The sequence below is a fragment of the Moschus berezovskii genome, chromosome 1, assembly GCF_049115385.1.
Source record: "Moschus berezovskii isolate FMDL1 chromosome 1, NW_MosBer_1.0, whole genome shotgun sequence".
Lineage (NCBI taxonomy): Eukaryota > Metazoa > Chordata > Mammalia > Artiodactyla > Moschidae > Moschus > Moschus berezovskii.
This window is the reverse complement of record NC_142460.1, coordinates 91,160,240-91,183,992: the sequence shown is the minus strand read 5'-3', so window position 1 is coordinate 91,183,992 and position 23,753 is coordinate 91,160,240. Positions and strand designations below refer to the sequence as shown.

At 45.8% G+C, this 23,753-nt stretch overlaps 1 protein-coding gene across 5 annotated transcripts in view; it reads left to right on the top strand.

Moving 5' to 3' along the window:
• SLC12A8 (solute carrier family 12 member 8) overlaps positions 1-23,753 on the top strand; it is a 149,717-nt gene that overhangs the window by 84,211 nt on the left and 41,753 nt on the right. For 4 of the 5 annotated variants that reach the window (XM_055397487.2, XM_055397568.2, XM_088837691.1 and 1 more), the window contains exons 6-8: positions 4,308-4,421; positions 21,198-21,285; positions 22,853-22,940. In XM_055397487.2, the coding sequence (XP_055253462.2) occupies positions 4,308-4,421; positions 21,198-21,285; positions 22,853-22,940 (290 nt within the window). The remainder of the gene's footprint in view (positions 1-4,307; positions 4,422-21,197; positions 21,286-22,852; positions 22,941-23,753) is intronic. The other variant, XM_088837697.1, reaches the window with a different exon arrangement.

Genomic DNA, 23,753 nt, shown 5'->3' with positions numbered 1-23,753 from the left:
ATGCTTTCTCTTTCCTCACTGTTCTATCTTTGTTCTTCCTAAAAGCTCGTAACCCACGTGGGGCCAAAGAATTTTTGTGTGTGGATACAGAAGCCGATGTTCAGGTCAAACCCAGATACAGTCACACGCAGCAGCTGCAGGCACTGGGCATTCTGGGTCTTGCAGAGCTGGAAGACACCAGCTGAGAGCACCAGAGCCCATCTTGCTACCAGCAGAGTCTCTGAAGGGCCCACAGAGGCGAAGACACTCACCTTAGAAATCTCTGGGGAAACAACTCAGGATACATTGCAGGGAGCTGCTATGGTAGATGGAAAACGTTGACTTCAGACAGACCTGGGGTGGAGGCTGGGCTCTGCCTCTTCCCAGCTGTGCACACACTCCTCAGTGTGTGTGGCATTCCACAGGGAGACCCCCGTGGGCCCCACAGAGGTGGAGAAGGGGAGATGCCATGACCTTGTGGGCGTTTCTCTCGGAGTTGAAGGAAACCTCGGCTGTATGCATCCCTCTGTGTGGGAGGGTGGTGTTGGGACCTGGGGACCTGGAGACCGGCCTTCCAGAGGAGAGGCCAGGGCTGTCATACAGGCAGGTCTGCTGTGTGACCTTGGACAAGACTCTTCACCTTCATGAGCCTGGTTTGCTCACTTCTGATCTTGTGGGGTAGTTGTAAGGATCAAGGATGATGTTGTAAAGGACTTGGTGCCCAGTGACTGGCACAGAGGAGGTGCTTAATAAATGATGACTTGTCACTATGTTCAGAAGGGAGTGTCCCGGGATGTCCCTGGGAGACCTGCCCTGTCCCCATGCACGCAGATGCCTTGCTCGGCAGAGATGACAGCATGAAATGTTGGCCTCTGTTCACCAACAGCACGGCAGGGCATGGTGGGACTTGAGACATCATGCCCCACCCATGCCTGTGGGGCCTGCCGGAAGTCTCAGGTACAGAGGCAGCCCCTAGCATAGAGGTCCTGAACGTTGGGGAAGCTTCAGGGAACCCCCCAAGTGGAATGAAAAATGTGCTTTCATCAGATTCTCAAATGGGCCCGTGACCCGTGACTAGAAGAATTAGCAAATCAGGCAGTAAGACCCACTGTGAGAGGCTGTGGCAGGTGGTGTCTACTCAGCCCTGCAATGCTGGATTTGGCCAGCAGACCTCAGGCCACCCCTTAAAGTACACATGATTCTGAGACATCAGTGCCTGACCTGGGCAACATAAAGTCAAGGTCCAGCTGGACCACAGGTTAGGGTTATGGGAAAGAGACTGGGGCCCCAGAAGTCAGGATGAAGGCCAGGTCTTCTGTGGAGCTAGCTCAGAACTGGGGAGCATGACGTGGGGGGCTGTCATGTGGGTGGAAGTCGTAAGGGTCCCAGGAAAGTAAGGGCAGAGGCAGTGAGACAGATCCGCCATGCGAGCCTAGGGCTCCTTCTCATCCACCAGAATGTGGCATGTGTGAATGGTGGCCATAAGGTCCTCCCCTGCTGGACTGGGCTGTGTCAGAAATGATCTCTCCTCTAGGCTTGAAAAAAATCACTGCAGGATCTTACCTCAGAGACCTGAGGCTGTAGGTTTTTCTTCCCTATCTTTTTCTCAATTTCATTTTTTTTTCTTCTGTTTCTTTTTGGCCCCTTATTTTACTTGCCCTATCTTACCTATGTTTTTCTCATAAGCTACTTAAATCATTTTGAAAAATGGGGCAAGTATCATTTTGAAAAACAGGGAGAGTATAAATGGAAAGGAAAAAAAATGAATTTGTTTATAGAAAAGCTATCTGGAGAAAGTAGGCTTTCAGTTGTGGGATGTTTTGTTAGTTTTTACAAAAGGCATTAATTTTTGTTGATAGGTTGATTATGCTCATGAGAGTATGCTCACGAGAGACAACATGGAAAGTTTCTAAACATTAAAAAAAAAAAATTGCCCATGACTGCATTATATAGACAACAACAATTAGTTTTTGGTATATTTGCTTTTCTTACATACTTACATTAAAACTTTTTTTTTTTGGTATTCATCCTATAAATGGTATCCAATTTCTTACTTAATATATATCATATGTAACATGGATAGTTTTCTTTGGCACTAGTGAGTCTTTATAAGGATTTAAAATACCTCAACCTTTCAGTTGGACATTTTGACACTCCTCACTTATACGATTATAAATAACTCATTGACAAGCATCTCTGTTCATAAAATTCTTGTCGAAGTTAAGATTTCCTTGAGAAAATTCAGGACTGGACTTGCAGGGAGAGGGCTGGGGTCAGCAGCAGTTGTCAGTGTGAGCGTGCTTGTGAGTGTGTGAGAGCTGCATTTGTGATCATCCTGCTGAGGAGGGACCCCGCCCCCACCCCTGCCTCCTCAAATAAGCCAAGTGACTCATCCCCTCAATCTGTGGATCTCATTGGTGGGATGATGGAGAAAGAGAAGAGGCTTCCCGGTGACTCATCTACGGCGCCTGAAATCCCTCTGACCCTTCAGGCTGACTGGGGCCAGGCCCTTCAGGCCTGGTGACCAAATACCCGCCCATGTCAGGGTGGCCTCGGGGACAGCCAAGATCAGTGGAGCCTGATGAAGTGTTTATGGTCCTCATGGCTGGCCTGCCCAGCGCACAGCCCTGTGCTCAAATGTGCTCAGACCTGTGTATCATCCAGCTTGGCTGAGCTCCCTTCCAAGGCAGGCTGGGCTGGTTTTCTCCTCAGAAAGTCTAGTCAGCGGGGTCAGCCAGCGGATAAACTAAAGTTAACTTAGCTATTATTGCTTTTCTGTTAATGAGGGGAGGACCAGCTGTGAAGACGCCAAAACATTCGGAAATGCTGCACAGTCCTTGGGATCTAAGGTTCAGGAGAAAGAGAGCAATTGACAATGATTTTAAGTCCTGACTGGACTCCCCAGGGTTCCTTGTGCTTCACTGAGCATTCATTTTGCTATTTTTTTGGAAAAATATTTTTCCTATGAAGATATGAATCTTGGAAGCCATGAGAAGTGCCCGTGATCTTGGACTCATCAGCGAGCCGGCACTCTTTACTGGATGGAAGCTCAGGGTGAAGTTAAGCCCTGAGGGTGGTGGAGGACAGGCTGGCAGGGGATTGTCACCGCAGCCCTGGGGGTCAGCTATGGAGAGACTAATTGTTAAGTGCTTGTCTTGCATGTCAGAGGGGATAGAGGGAAAAAGATCAAGACCGAGTTGTGGACTAGAGTGAGCAGGAACAAACCAACTCATTCTCCAAAAACAGACACTGGATATCCTGCATGTTCCTGAGCCCAAGGACACCGGACTTGTATCTTAAAATTCCACAGCCCACTAACACATCCACAGATGCTGTTCAAGGTGACCCCCTTTGACAAAAAAGCGGTATCTGTAGGAGTGAAATCTCTTAGCTGCATTTAAGGCAATGTAAAAAATGTTTAAAATGCTTTGAAGAAATGAGATCTCTGATGTTCCTGCTATAAAGTAGTCTGTGAACCATCAGACTGAAAGCACGGAAGCAAAAGATCCAAGAGCAAGGTTCTTTCAGCGTGACCCGTATTTGCTCCCTGCCAGCTGTGTGGCAGGCACAGTGGTTGGCCCTGGGGGACAGAGGTGTTTAAGACCAGATCTCTAGCCCCAAGGAGTCTGGTCATGGAGGGCACTTTAGGAGGAGGAATCTGACCAAAGAGTTAATGTAAAGCCCAAAGAGAGCGGCGTTTGGGTTGGCCTTGAAGAGTGAGCACTAGATCGATGTTCAGAGATGTGGGGAAGGGTCTGGAAGCAGGGGACACAGGAATGGGTAAGACGACTTGGGCAGAGTTGTCTGCGTGACTGCTGGGAAGAGGAAAAGGCAAAGCACGAATAGGAAACGGTGGGCCATTGCCAGGTTGTGGGGAGCTTCCACACTCATCTTAAGGAGTTTGGACTTTATTCTGTAGCTAATAGAATCTGTGGGGAGGTTTTTGAGCAGGGAGTTAATGTAATTTTTTAAATCAAAAGCAAACACATCAGTGCATGCTCATCAAAAGATTTCAGCTGTACTGAAATCTATAAGCAAAAAAAAAAAGCTCCCTTTCCTAGAGGTGACTACTCTCTGCTTCATGTCATTTTATTTACCTATCTCTGCAGATATAGATACACAAAAGTCAAGCCCTAGATGTGGGAAGGAGACGTTTCTATTATCTTCTGTGCTCTCTCCCTGCCCCCCACATCATACCTACCTTTTACTATTTAAAGTTACTGTTTAAAACTGGGACTATTTACTATTTAAAGCTGGGACTGTAATCTAGGGAACTTGTGCTATGTCTTGTCACTCAGCTCATTTTGCTTTCTTCTGTATTATTTCAGAACATGGTTTTATTGGATATTCACCAGAACTGCTACAGAACAACACTCTGCCAGATTACAGCCCTGGAGAGTCCTTTTTCACTGTCTTCGGGGTGTTCTTCCCTGCAGCTACAGGTACTGGCATTCTTTTTCATTATCATGTTAGGGATATAAGTAAATGCTTGGTTCCCAAAATGCAGTATCATAATGGACTTGCATGTGCTCTTAGGGTATATGTCTGGCTTTATAGCTGGCCTTAGCTTTAACTACACATCTATTATTTTGACAGAGGTTTTACTTGTTCATAATTCCTGAAGGCTCCCAACATGATTTGAGACTCCTTACCCCTTACGCATATTGACACCTCTTGGCCAAGTTAGTAGAGGGGACATATTTCTCTTAGGGCTAAGCAGGCTGGATTCCTCAACAGGACAGCTGCCCTTTCCACCTTGTAGTGCGTGCAGACTGGTCTCTAATCTCCCCCTCCCCTACCCCAACCCTCGTGTCTTCTCCCAGGGGTCAGAGAAATGCTCTTATCCTCTTACCACTTTGGCTGTGGGTGGAATCAGGATCCCATGGGCAAGGACTGCGTCTCCTCCCCCACTTTCCCATTACGTGGTGGCTGCAGAGGAGCCTCCCACAGCTGAGGTCCTGGTAGAACTCCTGTCACATGCTCGGGTCCCAGGCCCAGAAGGTAGTAAGCTAACGTGTTGACCAAATGCTCCACAAGAAATTACCATTTACTAGGGACTGGGCTTGTTCCCAGAACACAGACTCAGAAAAACGTTTCTTTCTCCATCCTGGCAGTGCTGATGCCCTGGAGCTGATTTTGTCTCCTTTCCCTCCTCCCTCTGCCTTCCTCCAGAGAGAAGGGAGGAAAAGCTACTAGATTGTTGAAAATTTAAGAAACTGTCCCTATCAGATGTGGACAAGGATTTGGAGGAACTGGAACTTGCATACATTGCTGATGGGAACATAAAATGGGACAACCATTTTTGGAAATTGTGTGACAGTTTCGTAAAAACCAAACATATACCCAGCCATTCCAATCCTGGTTACCTACTATTGAGGAAAAAAAAAAAAAAAGCATGTTTCCATATAAACACTTGTATATGAAAGTTCAAAGCAACTTAGTCTGTTAATAGTCCCAAACTGGAAGCAACTTAAATACTCATCAACAGGCGAATGGAGAGACAAATTATGGTATCACCACACAATATAAAATACTCAGCAATTAGAAAAAGTGAACTATTGATAACTTGTGATAATGTAGATGACTCTCTAAATAATGCTGCTGTGTGAAAAAAATCAGACAAAAAAAAGAGTTCCTTTTTAAAAAGATAAAATTATTTAAAAATCCATTTATATAAAATTCTAGAAAATGAAAACTGCAGTAATAGAAAGCAGGTCAGTTAATACCTAGGGGTGGAGGTGAAGGGAGCAGAAGGGAGGCCGAGGAAGTTTTGGGGGATGAAAAAATGTGTTTCTCACTGTGGTGATGGACTCGCAAGTGTGTTCTTGTCAAATTTTACAGACTGTTACACTGTAAACCTGCAGTTTATTGAATGTTAGTTATACCTCAGTAAAGCTGTTAAAACGTGGGGGGGAAATTACTGACTATAGTCATATTTAACAACTTCCCTGAATTCCATTTCTCCCCCTGGCCACCGCCCCTTTCTCTCCCCTCCACAGCCAGTCTCTGCTCTCCCAACCACTCTCCTGCCTCCTGCTGTGCTCATCCACTCTCTCCTTTTGGAATTCCAGGCCTGTCTCTCCAGTGAAATGGTTCTCTCCAAAGTCATCAGTGGCTTCCACTCAGTTCAGTGGGTACTTAGAGTTTCTCAGTGCGTTTGACCTCTCAGCCGCGTTCCACCTTCTCCTTCATTTCTCGTACCTTCTGTGATGTAGCGCCCTCCTCTGACCCGCTTGTAGGGGCATCCTCTTCTGCCTGCCCATTCAGTGTTGGGGTTCTTCAGGCTGTGCCTACTGTTTCCTTTGGGATCTCATTCATGCCCATTGTTCAGGGACCACCCACAATGCGGGCCATTCCCAGATTTATGCCTCCAGCCCCGACTTCTCTAAGCTTCACATCATGTATTTAAGTGCCTACACGACACCTTCTCTTCGTATCCTAGACTCAACATGTTCAGAACCCATCCATCCCATCAGCCCCAACTGGTTCCTCTCCTCCACTCCTGATCTCAGGGATGGCACCCTCATCCCCCCAATTGCTCGAGCTGGTAATGGGGAGTTACTTCTGACACCTTCCTCTTGCCAGGCTCCTCTGTCCATGGGATTCTCCAGGCCAGAGTACTGAAGTGGGTTGCCATTTTCTCCTCCAGGGGATCTTCCCAACCTAGGGATTGAACCCATGTCTCCTGTGTCTCCTGCATTGCAGGCAGACTTTTTACCCACTGAGCCGTCAAGGAGCCTCTTCCTTACCAGTCCCCTCCAAGTCCTGTGAATTTTACCTCCTAAATTTACCTGCCTTTACTCTCGCTTCCCTCTGTCTCTACCACCTGACCACTCTGCCCCAAGCTTCATTTCTCGGCTGAGTAACTAAGGCAACTCTGAGTTGACACCCCTCCTGCCACCCCCTCCCTCTTTGAGGCTTGATCACAGGAAGGAGGCTGGAGCTAGGTCTCAGTGATGGCAGGTAGCATGCTGTTCTACAGTCCAGGTGTGCCAGAAACAATGCGTTTCTTTCATCTTAATGAAGTGGAAAGAGTTGGTCTCTGACCCTAAGCCTTCAGGCTTCCAGGGTGGCTGGAAACTGATGCCAGTCATTCATCACGCCTCTGCCTTGCCCTGTTAGGTCTCAGGGTCTTACTAAGTACCCGGGCATGTCAGGGGCTCTGGCTGTTCATCATCTGTGCTCTGAGCCAGGCCCTCCCACAGCCCTGTCTGCAGATCCCTTTAGGTTTATGGTCTCTGCTGCTTTGGAGCCACTTTTGGGGATGGAAGATTTGCTGAACCTGGGAACCGTGTGCCTGAAGTCTGGGCACCCTCAGACTCTCTTTCCTGAGGCCTTGCTGGAACCCACTGGTGCTGCCAGGGAGCAGGCCTCAGGTCTCCATTGTTCAAATCCTGTGGGCCTTTCTCTTCCTGCCCAAGCGTGAGGGGCAATCTTCTAATACGGGGGACACTGCTGTCCAGGGCCAGCTTCGTGAGCATGAATTTATGCATTCACACTTGGTCATAAGTTCAGAAGGACCCCACACTTGGTTTAATGCTTTGCTGTTGCTGAAATTCTTAATAATTTTTGAACAAGGGGTCCTACATTTTTTTTTGCACTGGGCCCTATAAACAATGTAGCAAATAGGTTTTGTTCCCGCCATGCTCTCCTGTCACTCTGCAGCTTCTTTTCTACCTCCTGCTGCTGCTGCTGCTAAGTCACTTCAGTCGTGTCCGACTCTGTGTGACCCCATAGACGGAAGCCCACCAGGCTCCCCTGTCCCTGGGATTCTCCAGGCAAGAACACTGGAGTGGCTTGCCATTTCCTTCTCCAATGTGTGAAAGTGAAAAGTGAAAGTGAAGTCACTTTCTACCTCCTAGATCCTCTAAAATCTCCTAAGGGCAGAGCCTTTTGAGAAACAGAACCCAAAACAGTGTGAAAAGTCTGCTTCTTCCTTGCCACGTATTTCCACCAAGACAATAAAATAAAGGTCATATTCCTCTTGAATGGACAGAAAAGGAAAGGGGGAGGGGATGAAATACACAAAGAAGAAAATTTTTGAAAGATTTTAACATTAACATCTGAAAATATTTTCTAGCCCCGTCTGCCCCCATTCCCCCACACCTTGCCCCTCCCCAACACATTCAAGAGGCTTCCCACCTGAGTGTTTGTTTCCTTGGGCCTGGCAGGGAGGCCTATTGCCAGGTCAAATCCTTGTTTGCAGGTGCCAGGTTAGCAGTTCCAACTGAAGCAGGGCCGTGGTCCTTTGAGGCAGGCAGTACCACCAGGATGTTGCCTTATGTGCGTGACCCTGTCAGGTCCCCTCCAAGCTTCTCCCATGGCTTCCCTCCTTTTTATTTGCAGGCCTTGCATCTTGTAAGAGAGGGAATGCCCGGCCTGAGTGAAGGGCCTGGGGTGACGAGCCTTCCCTCTGGTGCTTCACCCTTCAGTAAGGAATCAGCAGTGGCCTGAGGTTGGAAGATGCCACCCAGGAGCCCAGAATTTGAGCTGGACTACCATTTGAGATCAGCCAGTTTGGCGACTCTCAACTTTTTATCTTTTAATCCATGTTCATTTTTGTTAATCATACTGAAAACCTTACTACACTGGAAATTCTGTGCCTCCCCGGACCAGGAGTATCTTGATCCTTTCTTTGAGAAAGATTCTACCTAAGAAGATTAGCCAAGCTTCTTTATTTTCTGTGGCTTAAGTTATGAAGGTATTGTTTGGTAATATTCCAAATATGAAATTATAATATTGAACAGGCTGTCTACACAGGCCTCTTTTACCCCACGCATCTTAAAGGGTGTGCTTTACTGCCTCCCTGACACCCCCGGCCCCATCCCCACCCTCCACACTGGTCTGGGCCCAACCAGGTTGAGAATCACTGATCTAGGAGATGAGCACAGAGGAGTTTATGAAGGATTGTGGAAGGTCACCCAGCTAATTAGTGACCAGAGTTGTAAGGAGAAACACACTGACTGAAACTGCCTACTCTCATCAGGTACCACAGTAACCATTCCTGTGGGTTATTTTGCGACAGGAGGGCCCGGAAAGGAATACGGAACTAAAAAGCCACCAACAACCGGCAGAATTTGGGAAAGGTCAAAAGGTGATACTCATGTCCCATTGACCTCCCAGAATCCTCCTTGTTAGACTCCATCTTGGCTGAGCAGTGTGTGCACCACCAGGAAGGGCCCTGAGTCAGAATGACTGGCCAGAGATAGCCCAGAAACTAATCCCATCACCATGAAACCTGAGACTACAAGCCACATGGCAGAGCAGGTCTCCTTGGTTCCCTGACCCTCTTGCTCTCCATCCAGGCGCCCCTTCCCAGTGAAGTCTCTTGCTTTGTCAGCACGTGTCGCCTCTGACAATTCTTTTCTGAGTGTTAGACAAGAGCCCACTTTCGAGCCCTGGAAGGGGTCCCCCACTGCAACAGAGTTGGGCCACCATCCCTCTGTAAAGGGTTGCCTCTCCTGGCTATCTCTGTTTTCCAGGGGCCCCAGTGTAAACACAGTAGGCAGGACAGGCAATTTGTATCCCTTGGCTTTCCCCTGGCAGATGTTCCATTAAGCTATGAAAAGCATGGATGATTGGCAGTTTCCATGGTGACGGATTTGCCAAGGATTAGCTCTGAGTGAGTCATGGCTGGGGCTCCCTCCAACGCCATCCTCTCCTGGAACAAGAGAACCTCCAGGCTGTGAGAGGAGAGAGGAGTTTAGAAGAACAGACACTTTCAGTCCCCCGACCCTGCATCCTCATCTCCGACCAGTGACATGTTATTTAGGTTACTCCAGAGATTTTATCCCGGTGGTGGGAGACTTCCTGGGGAGAATAACTGAAGCCTAGGTTTCAGTGGCTCCTCTGGGTTTAGGAAGCAAGGTCTTCTGTCCGTCCTCCTCGCTGCACTCCACCACACCCTGTGGTGGTGGCTGCAGGGTGGGGCTGGGACCTTGGAATAGACTCTGTGTTTAGTTTCCCGAAGCACTTTCCTTCTCTGAGCTATATCACCAAACTTTCTCTGAAAAACAAGCATCTCTCCCTGCAGGTATTCATACACACACATAGCCACTCTGGGAATCTGGGACCACAATACATGGAGGAACTAGAAAATGGAAATTCACTGGGATAAATACCATTGTATGAAGTTGTGTAACGCTTGTCCCCAAATTTCAGACTCCTGCTGCAAGGGATAAGGGCCTCTTGTGGTTGACTACACCCAGCGCCAAAATGTATGGGGGAAAACCAGCAGCCTTTACCAGAATGCCCATGCTTACCTTTGTGGTCAGGAGCCCTGCAATTTCTGTGACATCCTTTGGCCTCCCTGGACCTGATCCTACCTCCCCCCACCCACACACACACACATACTCTGAGAAGTTCTGGAATCTTCTGGGCTCTTCTGGATTGGCTGGCTGTCTCTGGGACCCTCAGCTCTAGGCATCCATGCTGGCTTTGCCGTCAGCCTACTTCTACATTCCTTCTCTCCCAGTGTATCCCCAGGCCTCCTCCTAAGTTATGTGTTCTTGTGGGTAAGAGAACAAGGACCTGCTGGGCCAGAATGAGGTCTTATTTTAAGGAACAGAGAGCCTGAGGAAGGACAGTCTGAGGATGGGACTCACCCCACTGCATTCTGATGGACTTGTGAGCAGTAACAGGAGAAAAGAAGGGAGCTTTATAATGATTACATGTGTTTATTTTTGTAATTTCATTTATAGAATTTATGATTTTATCAAATTATTACAATATCTATAATAATTATCATTACAGTAGGCTACAACATCAGGCACTGTGCTGAACGCTTTACAGTCTTTCATTTAAACCTCATCATGACCCCAGTGCTTCTATCAGATGCAGATTTACCATTAAGTTAATGAAGCCTGCGTTTCAGGGTCCCTTGGTTGCATGAACTCCTTCTAAAGTTCCGTTTCATATTCATAACTTTGTATTTTTAAAAAGTTTTAGGCCCCATGGGTTCTATTATTAATCCATCTTACATATGAGGAAACAATGACACAAAAAGGTGATTTCCCAAGGTCACCCAACAAAAAACGGTGAACCCCATTGCTTCCCACGTGCTTTGGCAAGGATGCTGGAAAAGAGGACACACGTTTGTCTGGAGCTGTGCTCTACCCGGAAGTCAACAAATCCTGCTGGAATCCTAGTGTTTGAATGTCCCATTATTCGACACAGTCTGTCTCAGCAGCATCTCTAAGGCATCGCAAGGGTGGAGCACTGACTAGTTCTGCCTCTAAGAATAGAGGGATGAAGGATTCCTACCTTAACAGCTAAACACACCAATCAGCCAGGCATGGGGAAGGAGTGGGGTTTTGACAATCAGGTGGCAGGTAAGGAGGGGCACCCAGAGTGCTTAGGAACCCAAGGGGAGATCTGAGTGCGGAAGGGAGTCCATCTTCCCCGATGGACATTCAAAAAAAATTTTTTTATTGTAGTATAGTTGATTTACAATGTTGTATGAGTTACAGGTATACATATACATATATCCACTCTTTTTGGTTTTTTTTAGATTCTTTCCCCATATAGACCATTGAATAGAGTTCCCTGTGCTATACAGCAGGTTCTTATTAGTTATCTGTTTTATAGATAATAATGTCAGTCCTAATCTCCCAGTTTATCCCACCCCCCCCACTCCCAAGTGGACATTTATTTAGCACCTGCTAGGTGCCAGGCACCGTGCTAGGTGCCTTATAGATGTTCTTTCGAGCTTTACAACAGTCCTGCATGGTACGTAATCTTATCCCCATTTGCAAATGGGGAGACCGAGGCTCAGAGCCACACTGCCTCCAAACAACAAAAGGCAGCAGATAAGGTTAAGTCACTTTAGCACATGGATATTCTACCTTAATGAAAAAGAAAAATAATAAATTTATGAACTTAAAAAAGAAACAAAAAAGGCAACAGAGAAACAGTCTCTAAAGGGAAAGGGAAAACTGAAGGTTTCTAAGGTCACAGATTTGGATAGAGAGGCTCCCAGGAGGAAGCTTGGAAGTTCCTTAAGTAAGAGTAAGTAGTTCTTTAATGACCAACCAACGGAAACCAGGAAAGTCTAGAAAATGATTAGGTATTTTTCTTTAGAAAAAACATTTCTGTCTTTATTTACTGTTGGCCGTGCTGGGTCTTTGTTGCTGTGTGCGGGCTTTCTCCAGTTGTGACAAGCGGGGGCTGTCCCTCATTGTGGTGCACAGGCTTCTCACTGTGGTGGCTTCTCTTGTAGAGCATAGACTCTAGGACGTGGGGGCTCATAGCTGCAGCTCGAGGGCTCTACTAGAGTGCGGGCTCAGTAGTTGTGGTACACAGGCTTCAATACCCTGTGGCATGTGGGATCTTCCTGGACTGGGGGTCGAACCCAAGTCCCATTCATTGGCAGGCAGATTCTTAACCACTGGACCACAAGGGAAAAGTGAAGTCGCTCAGTCATGTCTGACTCTTTGCGACCCCAGGGACTGTAGCCTACCAGGCTCCTCTGTCCATGGGGTTTTCCAGGCAAGAGTACTGGAGTGGGTTGCCATTTCCTTCTCCAGGGATTGAACCCCGGTCTCCCTCATTGCAGGCAAATGCTTTATCCAGAAGGCCCAGGCTTTCTTTTTCATTGTTTGCTTGTTGTTCAGTCACTATGTCATGTCTGACTATGACACCATGGACTGCAGCACTCCAGGCTTCCTTGTCCTTTACCATTTCCCGGAGTTTGCTCAAACTCATGTCCATTGAGTCAGTGATACCATCCAACCTTCTCGTTCTCTATTGCTCCCTTCTCCTCCTGCCTTCAATCTTTCCCAGCATCGGGGTCTTTTCCAGTGTATCGGCTCTTCACATCAGGTGGCCAAAGTACTGGAGCTTCAACATCCAGCCCCTTTAGGGTTGATTTCCTTTAGGACTGATTGGTTTGATCTCCTTGCTGTCCAAGGGACTCTCAAGAGGCTTCTCCAGCACTACAATTTGAAAGTATACATTCCTCAGGGCTCAGTATTCTTTATGGGCCAACTTTCATATCCATACATGACTACTAGAAAAACCATAACTTTGACTATACCGACCCCAGGATCAAACCTGCACCTCCTGTGTCCCTGCATTGCAGGTGAATTATTTACCCATTGAGCCATTGGGGAAGCCTTTTTTGTTAACACTTCTCATTTTCAGATTCAAAAAAGAAAATAGGGAGTGGGATTAAAATAATAGGTGAGAGGTGAAGACTTTGCTCTCTGTGCACTATTGCTGATGAAGGGGCAGCAAGGAGAGGCAGAGACACTGTCTTGCAGATGCTGGTAAGTGGCTAATTGACATTTATCCTGGTTATTTTTATCAATAGCTGATATTAGAGATGCTTTTGAACTGTGGTGCTGGAGAAGACTCTTGAGAGTCCCTTGGACTGCAAGGAGATCCAACCAGTCCATTATAAAGGAGATCAATCCTGGGTGTTCATTGGAAGGACTGATGCTAAAGCTGAAATTACAATACTTTGGCCACCTCATGCGACGAGTTGACTCACTGGAAAAGACTCTGATGCTGGGAAAGGTTGGGGGCGGGAGGAGAAGGGGACGACAGAGAATGAGATGGCTGGATGGCATCACCGACTCGATGGACATGAGTTTGAGTGAACTCCGGGAGTTGGTGATGGACAGGGAGGCCTGGCATGCTGTGATTCATGGGGTCGCGGAGAGTCGGACACGACTGAGCGACTGAACTGAACTGATATTAGAGATGTTTAAGGGATCAGTTCTTCCCCTGATCATCCACGTCTATTGTCACAGATATTTGAGCCAGGGTGCCAAGCCAAACCCCCAGTTCACCTGGTGCCACACAACCAGAGCGTGAGGTTAATGGCAGTGCCCAGAAAGGTCTGGATGATGCTGGAGGTTTAACCTCCTCAACTCAAGCTGGTAAAGTGATGGCCAACACCATCACCCTCACCTGTGAAAGCTGAGTCGGTGGAGATGTAAAAGGCCTTAGGACTAGGATGGAAGACCAAGTCAGAAGGCTTTACCCGTATGAAGAAACCTGTTACCTAAGTCACGTGGTCACAAGATGCAGCCCATGTCATCATCCTGATACAGGGCGAGGACATGGTTTAGGGTAAAGCAATTAACTGCTTCCTGGAACTGGCAGCTCAAGACCAACGAGGAGGGGAAATGCCCTGGACCAGGACAGACTAGTGATTCAGAACTGGTGACGGAAATTGCTGTAGGAAAACCAGTGTGTGCTGATTATAGCTGATTATAAGTAGTGCTGATTATCACTAAGTTCAGCACTCTTGTGGGGGCGGTAGCCCCAGATAATCATGCTGTTACTCTGTTTTAAAAAGAAAAATCCAAAAAGAGCATGGGTGTTAGGAAGAAATGGAGAGACCGTATGATGTGGAGGAAATAACATGACTTGAATTAAGGAAACTTCAAAATGAGTTCTACTGGTTCTGCAAGCAGCTAGCTTGAAAATATGCAAAATTGCTTCCCCTCCTGGGGCCTCAGTTTCTTCATCTGTGAAATAAATGGCCAGAGTCGATGATCTCTAAGATAACTTCCAGCTTTAAGTATTGTTGATTCTAAATAGCCACTTTAAAGATTTTTAGGAAGCCTGCCAAAAAGAGTGTAAAGATCAAATAGGAATTACAAAATGGACACTTGGTGTTTTCCAATGATTAAAGTGCTTCATTCTTTTAAAAAAAGTGTTGAATGTCAAATAAGTTTTGGGAAATAGTATGTGCTACATTTCTCTTCTTAGAAATGGACAATGAAAATTAGAATGTTGTATGGTAAGTCCAGCAGTAAGAATCTCTCTAATCTTGTTTAATCAACGTTTTGATTAAATCAAGGTTAATCACTTACATTTTTTAACTGTGGAACTTCTTTTTAGGGGGCATTATTTGTAAATATCGCTGAGAAATAATACCTATTCTACTATTCCTCCTCTAAATCTAGCTCTAACATTAATAATATTTTTAAATTGTAGCAGAAGCAGAAAGAAAGGTAACTAGGGAATCTCTATAATACCTGATAAGCATGGGTGAAAAAATATGAAATCAAAAAAACTTTTCTAGATCTAAATGGTAAGCAAGACATTTATAGTCCACCATAACTAGAGATCATCTGCTCAAGAATTGTGTAGTCGTGCAAGGGCAAAATTCTGGGAGTAACAGTGTGGAAACCAATCTAACAGGTGTGCCCGGAACACCCACGGGAGTTACCCCAAGGCTTCCTGTCTGGAGTGCAAGTTACTGCTATTTCCTTGTCTCTGGAGTTTTGTGTCCATGGTACTGACTGCCTGTTTTCTGGCTTGACTGTTTTGTCTCAAAAGCCCACTTCCTGGCTGTCTGGGTCTGGCCCATTCCTGAGGGTGGCCTGTGTCAGTGTCAGCTGTTTCTGCTCCCACTGAGAAGGATTCCCACGTGCCCCATACCAGGCCAGCTAGTGGGACCTCTAATTAAAGGCAGGGTCATCACTGTGCAAGGGATTGTGGAGGGAGAAGAAAAGAGCATTTGTTTGTTATGAATACAGATCCTTTTTGGAAGCAGGAAGCCATTACGATTAATCAGTCACTTTCCTAGACAGAAGCGCCTATGGCAATGGAGTTCTTGTGGCTCCTTATTTCTAGAGTTTTGTAAATGATCTGAAGGAAGGCGTACAGAATGACATGACAAACTAGAGGAGGTACGAAAATGGCAAAGAATACATAGCAGTAGGTAACCTTGCAAAGCTGAATGGATGGGCATAGAACTGCCAGGGGCTTGGGGGCAGAATGAAGTCATTGCCTAAGGTAGGAAGCCAGGCAGGTAAGACACTGGTAAACCTGGTGACAGGTGAGAACCTTGGCAGAGGTTCAGAAAGAGGTGGTGTTAATGGACGAAGTTAGTGGGGCCTGAGTATCAGGTAGACATGGAGATCTGGCCAAGGCTGACCTTGGCCGTCAGACTGTTCAAGCAGCAAAGGACATGGTCCCATGAGCTGTGGTCAGAGTAAGGCAGGACCTTGGCCTTGCTCTCTTGATCCAAATAAAACCTGTATGTAATTAAAAAACAACATAGTGCAGAGGTGCTTGTTTCATAAAGCGATAGTCTCTCAGCCTGCCCTCCCTCCTCCACCAACGTTACCACACAAAGAACCCCTCTATAGGGGCAACCGTTTTTAGTCATTTTTAGTTCTTCAGGAGCTAACTGCATTACCAAGCAATATGCCTATATCTGAGCTTCCCTGGTGGCTCAGTGGTAAAGAATCCGCCTGCAGCGAGAGATCCGCAGGTGATGTGGGTTGGATCCCTGAGTTGTAAAGATCGCCTGGAGGAGGAAGGGCATGACAGCCTGCTCCCATATTCTTGCCTGAAGAATCCTATTGACAGAGGAGCCTGGAGGGTTATGGCCCAGAGGGTCTCAAGAGTTGGACACAGCGACTTAGCTTGCATGTACATGCTTATATTTATAACTTTATAAAGTGAAGTGAACTCACTCAGTCATGTCCGACTCTTTGCGACCCCATGGACTGTAGCCTACCAGGCTCCTCCGTCCATGGGATTTTCCAGGCAAGAATTTATTGACTTCATGTTAAGAAATGTAGAGGGTTTAGCTTCCTTGCTTGTTCCTTTATCCATTTCCCAATTTTTAATAGTCATATTTTAATTTTTAGTTCTTTTTTGATTGTCTTTAAAACTTTAAATAATATGCTTAAGTCTGTTATCTATTCTAGGCTATATCTCTTCACTGCTTATTGTTGATGTGGAAAATTAATATTCTGTGTTGTGTTTTAAGATTAATGTATTTAAATTAATCATATTTATTTCATGTGTAAAGTATTTTGACCAGGACTTCTTTAGTTATCTTAAAGGAATCCCTGATTTTAAGGGAATATGAATAATCCTTTCATATTTATGGTTTAAAGCAATATCAGGAAAGCTATGACAAGTTGATGACTAGCAGGTAAAGAGGAAAATCTCATGAAAGCTGTAGTTTACAACTTGCAGTGAACAAACACAGTTTCACACACACACACCCTCTCTCTTTCTATTAAAAAATTTTTTCTTCTTTTTTCCTTTGCCTTTAGGTTACAAGTCAACAGATTTTGGAACTTCAAAGACAAGCTGTTCAATATTCTTGGAAAGTTCTTTGCTCCTCTTAACAAACATTTAGAAACTCCCCTTTATGATGACAAAATACAGAATAAATTCTAGCATTAACTTTAAATTTATTGCAGCTGGTATATAAATATTTGCTGGCCATTTCCTTATTGACCTAACAAATCTAATGACTAACTCACTTTTCAGGTTTTCTTATTAAGCTAACTGAAGCTTGTAACATTCAGCCAGTCCTGAGTGAAGATCCTGGGACTTTTGTTTCACATACTACTACAAAAAAAAATATGAGTGCCTTTCCTCTTTCTAGTTTTCTTTTCACTTTTCATTTCTTATTAGCTGTTTGCTATAGCTTTATGTTACTTTGTCAAAGTAGATAATATTTGTATTCCACTTTGCAGCTAAAGTTGAGTCCTCTGGGCTATGTCTATGACTGTGGTTGTGGTTCACTGAAGAGCAAAGTGGTGGGCTAGAATTCCACTTCTTTGGCTGCATCTGACGTGGCCCTTGTGTCATTTAGGGGAGAATGTTCCTAATATAATGGCCAAATGGATTAACTTTAAGACTTTTTTTTATTAGTTGTTTAAAGTCATGTCCTATTTTAGTTTCCTTCATATTTACATGTTGGCTTTCTTATTTACTTCTCCTCGAGTTTCGGTTAGCGTTTTCTCTTGTTGCCAAAATATGCAGTCAGCAAATCTTTAAAATAATTCATAGTGTCCTTTGTTGAATCCAGTTCCTATCCAGAGGCATCCCTACTGGGGTCTCCATTCTTCTGCTTCAGTCCCTGCTGGTTTCTCGCTGTACAACTGCACAACTGTTGTTCTGGGACTTTATTAACTCCTGACTTACCACCACTGCTTTCTGAATCTTCTGTTTTTCTCCTTCATAGCTTATATCCTTATTTTACTGGAGTCCTTGCTTTAGTATCTTCCTCAGAAATGATGTGCGGAAGGTAAATTTTCTGAGCCCTTCTTTGCATAACTTTACTTTCACTTAATTGGTAATCTGGCTAAAACTCTAGTTTCAAAATAGCTTTTCCACAGAATTTAAAAATCAGTGCTCCATTGTTTTCTAGCATTCACTGTTGCTGTTGAGAAGTCTGATGCCAGTCTAATTTTTGTTCCTTTGTAACTGTTCAGTTTTTATTTTTGAAAATATTTAGGATTTCTCCTGAAAGTGCACAATGATGCATTTAGGTGTGGGCCTTTTTGCTGTTTACTTTATGGGATATTTCAGCCTGAAGACTTGTGTCTTCTTCAGGTTGAAGACATTTGTTTCTGTTGCTTACCTGCTTATTTTATTTTCTATGTTCTCTCTTTCTGGACCTCCTGTTAGCTGGATATTGTAACTCCAAGATTTCCTCTCTGTTTCTCCTATTCTTTGCTCAAAATTTCTATCCCTTTGTCTTTGTTCTAAATTCTGGGATATTTACTTAACTTTATCTTCTAGATATTCCACTGCATTTTTAGTTTAAGTGATCATGTTTTTAATTTTAGTGACCATGTTTTTAATTTCCAAATGTCTTTTTCTTGTTCTTATTTTTTGTTTTTCATAGCATCTTGCTTTATAGGTAGAATATTCTTCTTGGATGTTTATGGAGCTACTAATTAGTATTTCCTTCAGAATTTTCCTCTGTGTCCTGATTTTTATGTTTCTTCCAGTCCAGGTTGTTCTGTTTTTATCATGCATATGTTTATGTATTTGTTGCTGATTTTTGTTATACACTTGACAATCTTTGGTTGCTGGTGTGAATCTCCTACTGTAGTGTGTGGGGGTCTGTCTCCCTGATGGGGTTCTTCCTTCATGAAAGAGTTGACAGCAGTACATTTGTGGGTATGTCTGGCTCTTGAGGAGAGCTTCATCTGGGGTGTGAACATCCATACTAGTGGTCCTGGTTTTCCTTGGGCAGTTTATTTAGATCCTCTAGATAAGCGTTCCAAGGTTTTCTTTTCCTTTCGTTTTAGTACTCTATATCATTTTATCCATTTTCTATGTTCCAGACATATGTGGAAACTTTTCATCTACTTATGGCTCCCTCTCCCAATCCTCTTTTTTTTTAGGCATACATCCATTTTCCCCATTTACTATCCTTTTATAGGATCTTGGGAGGGAGAGGACTGAGAATAAAGAAAATGTGCCCAACATGCCATTTTAAACAATCAAAAAACATTTAAGAATTACTTCTCCCTTATTTCACAATGATCACTATAGAAAATTGAGAAAGTAGAGATAAATGATGGAATAAAAAATGATCTGTTTTTCCATCACCCAGAAATAACATTAACATTTTGAATTTGTTCTAGTTCCTTTTTCATTTTTCTACACATCTATTTTGGAGAAGGAAACGGCAACCCACTCCAGTATTCTTGCCTGGAGAATCCCATGGACGGAGAAGCCTGGTAGGCTACAGTCCACGGGGTCGCAAAGAGTCGGACACGACTGAGCGACGGAACGAACGAACGAACGAACACATCTATTTATCTGTTTTTTTTTTTCCACAATAAGATCATACCGTATGTTCGGCTTTCAGATATGCCTCTGAAATTGAAACAATAGCTCTTTTCACATTACAACATATCCTTGATGTTATCGGAGGGCTGGTATGTGTTGAAAGATGTATCATCACTTATTTAGCCAGTCCTCTACATGGCTCAGATGGTAAAGAATTTGCCTGCAATGCAAGAGACCCGGGTTTGAACTCTGGGTAGGGAAGATCCCCTGGGGAAGGAAATGGCATCCCACTCCAATGTTCTTGCCTGGAGAATTCCATGGACAGAGGAGCCTTGTGGGCCACAGTCCATGGGGTTGCAAAGAGTTAGACACGACTAAATGACTAACACACACACACTACTTTTAGACATTAGATTGTTTATAGTTTTCACCACTCTATATATACAAGCTTTAATAAACATTTTTGGATAAATCTTTACTTACGTCCTTGACTGTTCACTTAGAATACAACCATAGTAGTGGAATTGCTGGGTCAAAATGTATGTAGTTCTCTGCCTTGGTTCAGCATTCACGGTAGCCTTTGAAATAGCTCCTCTTTAACTTTCTGGGCCCAAACCTTCACTTTACTCCACTGCACTTGAGTTCCCTCAAACGTTATAGCAGAGGCGTTAAGAGAGCAATTTTCCAAATCACACAGACCAGGGTTGAATCTTAGCTTTGCTACTTACTAAATGTGTGACCTTAGGCTATTTTAATTTACCTCTTTTAGCACTAGTTTCCTTGTCTATAAAATGGGGAAAATAATTCTACTTTTCTGATGTGGTTGTTGTGAGGATTAAATGAGATTTTTTAAAAAAGCATGAAAAGCACTTAACACAGGCCATGTCAGGTTCAAAGGATTCATAAATCCACATTGATGGAGTTTGACCCATTCCTCTCCCCAAAATGTCCTTCGAGACCACATTCACAATGCACCCACCCGCGTGGGCTTGCAGGGCACGTGTGGGCTGGATCCACATGATGTTCAGCACATGCTGTCTTGTTGGTTTCCTGCCTGTGTGTGTTTGGACCACAGTGATGACCTTCCCATCATGACTACGTGCTTTTCATGAGTGTTCATGAGGAATAGCATCCATAGTGAAGAGGAGCTTGCCACTCAGTGTTGATAGCATCAAGATGGGTTCGTTGAAATCTGTTTAGAGCCCTTTGGCAGCTCAGGAGCTTTGAACATGGCTGCTGACTCTGAATATTGGATGAAACGTGTCCCTGGGGCCCCTGAGCCCCAGTGTAGTCTGGGGCTAGCAGAGGAAAAGAACTCTGCTGAGCAGGCAGGGGTGGGTTCTTTGCGAAGGCTGAGTCTCCCCAGGGTGTTGTCCGGCTGGAAGGCAGAGCTCAGAGCTCAGCATGTGGCCTTGGGACCTTTGTGTGGCCCGCCAGCCGCCTCCCTGGCCCTCATTACTTTGCACTGGGCCATAAGATGCTTTTGTCACTAGTCGCACTCTCCTCCTGAGCATCAGCTAACCCACAAAAGTCCCTTTCACGCCTTGAGGATGCCTCCCCAGTTGCCAGGGGAGACTGAGAAGTGCACTTTGCAGAGCCGCAGATGGGAAGGCATGCCTGAGGATCCCTTCCAGGAGAGGCCCCGGGGAGGGGAAGGTGATGTGTGGAGGATGCTGCTCACCCTTCTCTCCTGTCTGGGTGTCTTTCAGGAGTCATGGCCGGCTTCAACATGGGGGGCGACCTCAGGGAGCCTGCTGCCAGCATCCCCCTGGGCTCCCTAGTAGCCGTTGGCATCTCGTAAGTTCCCCTTGTGGCAATCAGCTGGAGGGAGGGAGAGTAAACCCCAGGCAAAAGAGGGGATTGCTCCTTTTGTTCTTAGAGTGCCCTGTATGTGACCAATCTATTCTATATTCCAATCCTCCTTTTAACACTCAGCCAGCTGGAAAATTCATGTCTGGTGGGTTTAGATGCTCGCCCTTTCATCCCCCCTGCCTGGGAATGCAGCAAGGAAGGGGGTCGTTAAAGAAGGTGGACTCCCTTCTCTCCTTTTCCCTCAGCCTCCTGCTCCTCCCCTTCCCCACCCCCATTTTGAACTTGGGCATTTTGTAACCATTGAGTTTCCAGGACCGTTGCAGGGAATATAAAAAGGAAGAGTTTTGCAGACAAAATGAGATTTGCATACTACTCCCCCCCAGTGATTGTCTGTGGGACTTCAGACGATTAACCTTCTGAGCCTCCATTTTCATCTCTGTAAAATGGGGTTAATGAGAACACATGTGTCCTGTAGGTTGTGGAGGAGACGCTGTGTGTAATGGCGCACAGTAGGAAGTCAGAGGCTGATTCTCCTCTTCTCCCAGCTTGCCTCCCCAGGACTGCCCCAAGGCTGTCAGGCTTCCCTGTGTTAGTTCACACTGTGCCACCCATGTGAGCAGGCTGGGTGCCTTGGGTCTGATTCTGACCTAGAATTTTCTGTTTTCTCTCTGCAAGAGGCTCCTCTGCCTTCACTGGGTAGGAGTGAAAGGTAATGAAATCCCAGACATGACAAGGATTAAAGTACCTGCATTATTTTAACCGTGATGTTTAAAAAATATTAATACACCTCTTCGTCGTTGCCGAGTTTGCTTTAGCTTGTTGTAATGGCACTGTGGCTCCTAGCCAGGCGGACAGCACCTGTCTGTTTTGTGCTAAATAAGGTGATCTCTCTGGGAGGAAAATGAGGCTGACAAAGATAAGGGTGGGTGTCCAGAAGGAAAGGAAAGAGCCCTGCCTCATTTTTGGTCACAGCTGGGAGGTCCCAGGAGGAGCCTTTGGCCCATCCTCCTACTGTCCAGATGGGAATGAGGCCACTGGGTTCATGGGAGTTCATCGAGGTCACAGGGCTTCTGAGGGCAGAGCCAGGTCACTGCTGGCCTTTCACACTCGGCTTGGCTCTCTCTCACCTGGGGGCCAAGGAACAGCGGGACTCCGAGGCCTGACGGCTCATCAACTTGTTCTGCTGTAGAATGATGGGGCACAGAGCTGCCAGTCAACCATGGCCTGCTTCCTGGCAAACTGGGCTGCTCCCCGGCCAGCTGGGCTGCTCCCCACCCCAGAAAACTTCTGTGTGTTTTCCTCTGTAAGAGGCAAATAATCCATTTCTATAAGTTTATATGAAATGACAAGTTTATATATATTTATATGAAATATGCTAGAGGAGAAAAGAGTACTGGCAGTGCCCCCAGACAATCTGGGGAGCCTTCGTGATGGCCATTCTCTGTCCTTCGGGACAGTTCCCTGGGGGAGCCCTCAGGCTGAGGAGGGTGGAGTGGGATGGGATTGAGTGATGTCAGGTGGCAGCCCTGTTCTGCTCTTGGGTTTCTTGCAGGTGGTTTCTGTACATCATCTTTGTCTTCCTGCTCGGCGCCATCTGCACCCGAGAGGCCCTTCGCTATGACTTCCTGATAGCCGAAAAGGTGGGTGGGTCCTGCAGCCTGGTGGGCTCAGGCTGTAGGTCGTTGATCAGCTCTGAGCAGCAATGGCTGCCTCCCCTTTGCATCCTGGCTGGGGAACCCGTGTAGTCGCAGGCCCAGGACTGCAGTACAGCAGCCAAAACCATGGGAAAGGTACAGGTCCTTCATATGTATATCTCAACCTGGGTAACCACATCAGAGAAGACACATGCATGCAGGTGCTAAATAATGGGACACAGGCAATCCTGCATGTCAAAAATCAGAGCAGAAACAAAGAATCTGGTCACCTGAGATCCTCAGCTCCAACAATCCTTCATTATTGCCAATAGCCTCCCTTCCACCATGAGCAGAAAGCTACTCACAAGAAACCAGTAAGAAAGAGGAGGCTGATGAATAGAAAAGAGGGCAGGAAGCCCAGTGCCAAGGTGAGGGGTGGTGGGAGGAAGGGTCGGAGGCCCCTTGTCCTCTCGGGCTCCCCGGGGGATGGCCCGATGGCTTTGGATACTGCATCTTTGTTTTCCTGAGCACTACACTGGCCTGAAGATGATTAGCCAAGTCCTCATGTTCCACAGCCTCTGAACAGGCTGGAGGTCATGTGACAGTCAAGGACACTCACTTGGCATCTCTAGAACCCAGGAGATTAAGACTTCCAGACATTTTGCTGGAAATACCCCAAAACTCCTCTCTTCCCTTAAGTTCCCTGGGGGAAAGTGGACCCTGAGATTCCCGTCATGTATCAGAAAGACGCGCCAGGACAGGGAGGTGTCCTTACTACCACTGCTCTTATTGCGGAAAAAGCACATTTTTCTCTGGTGT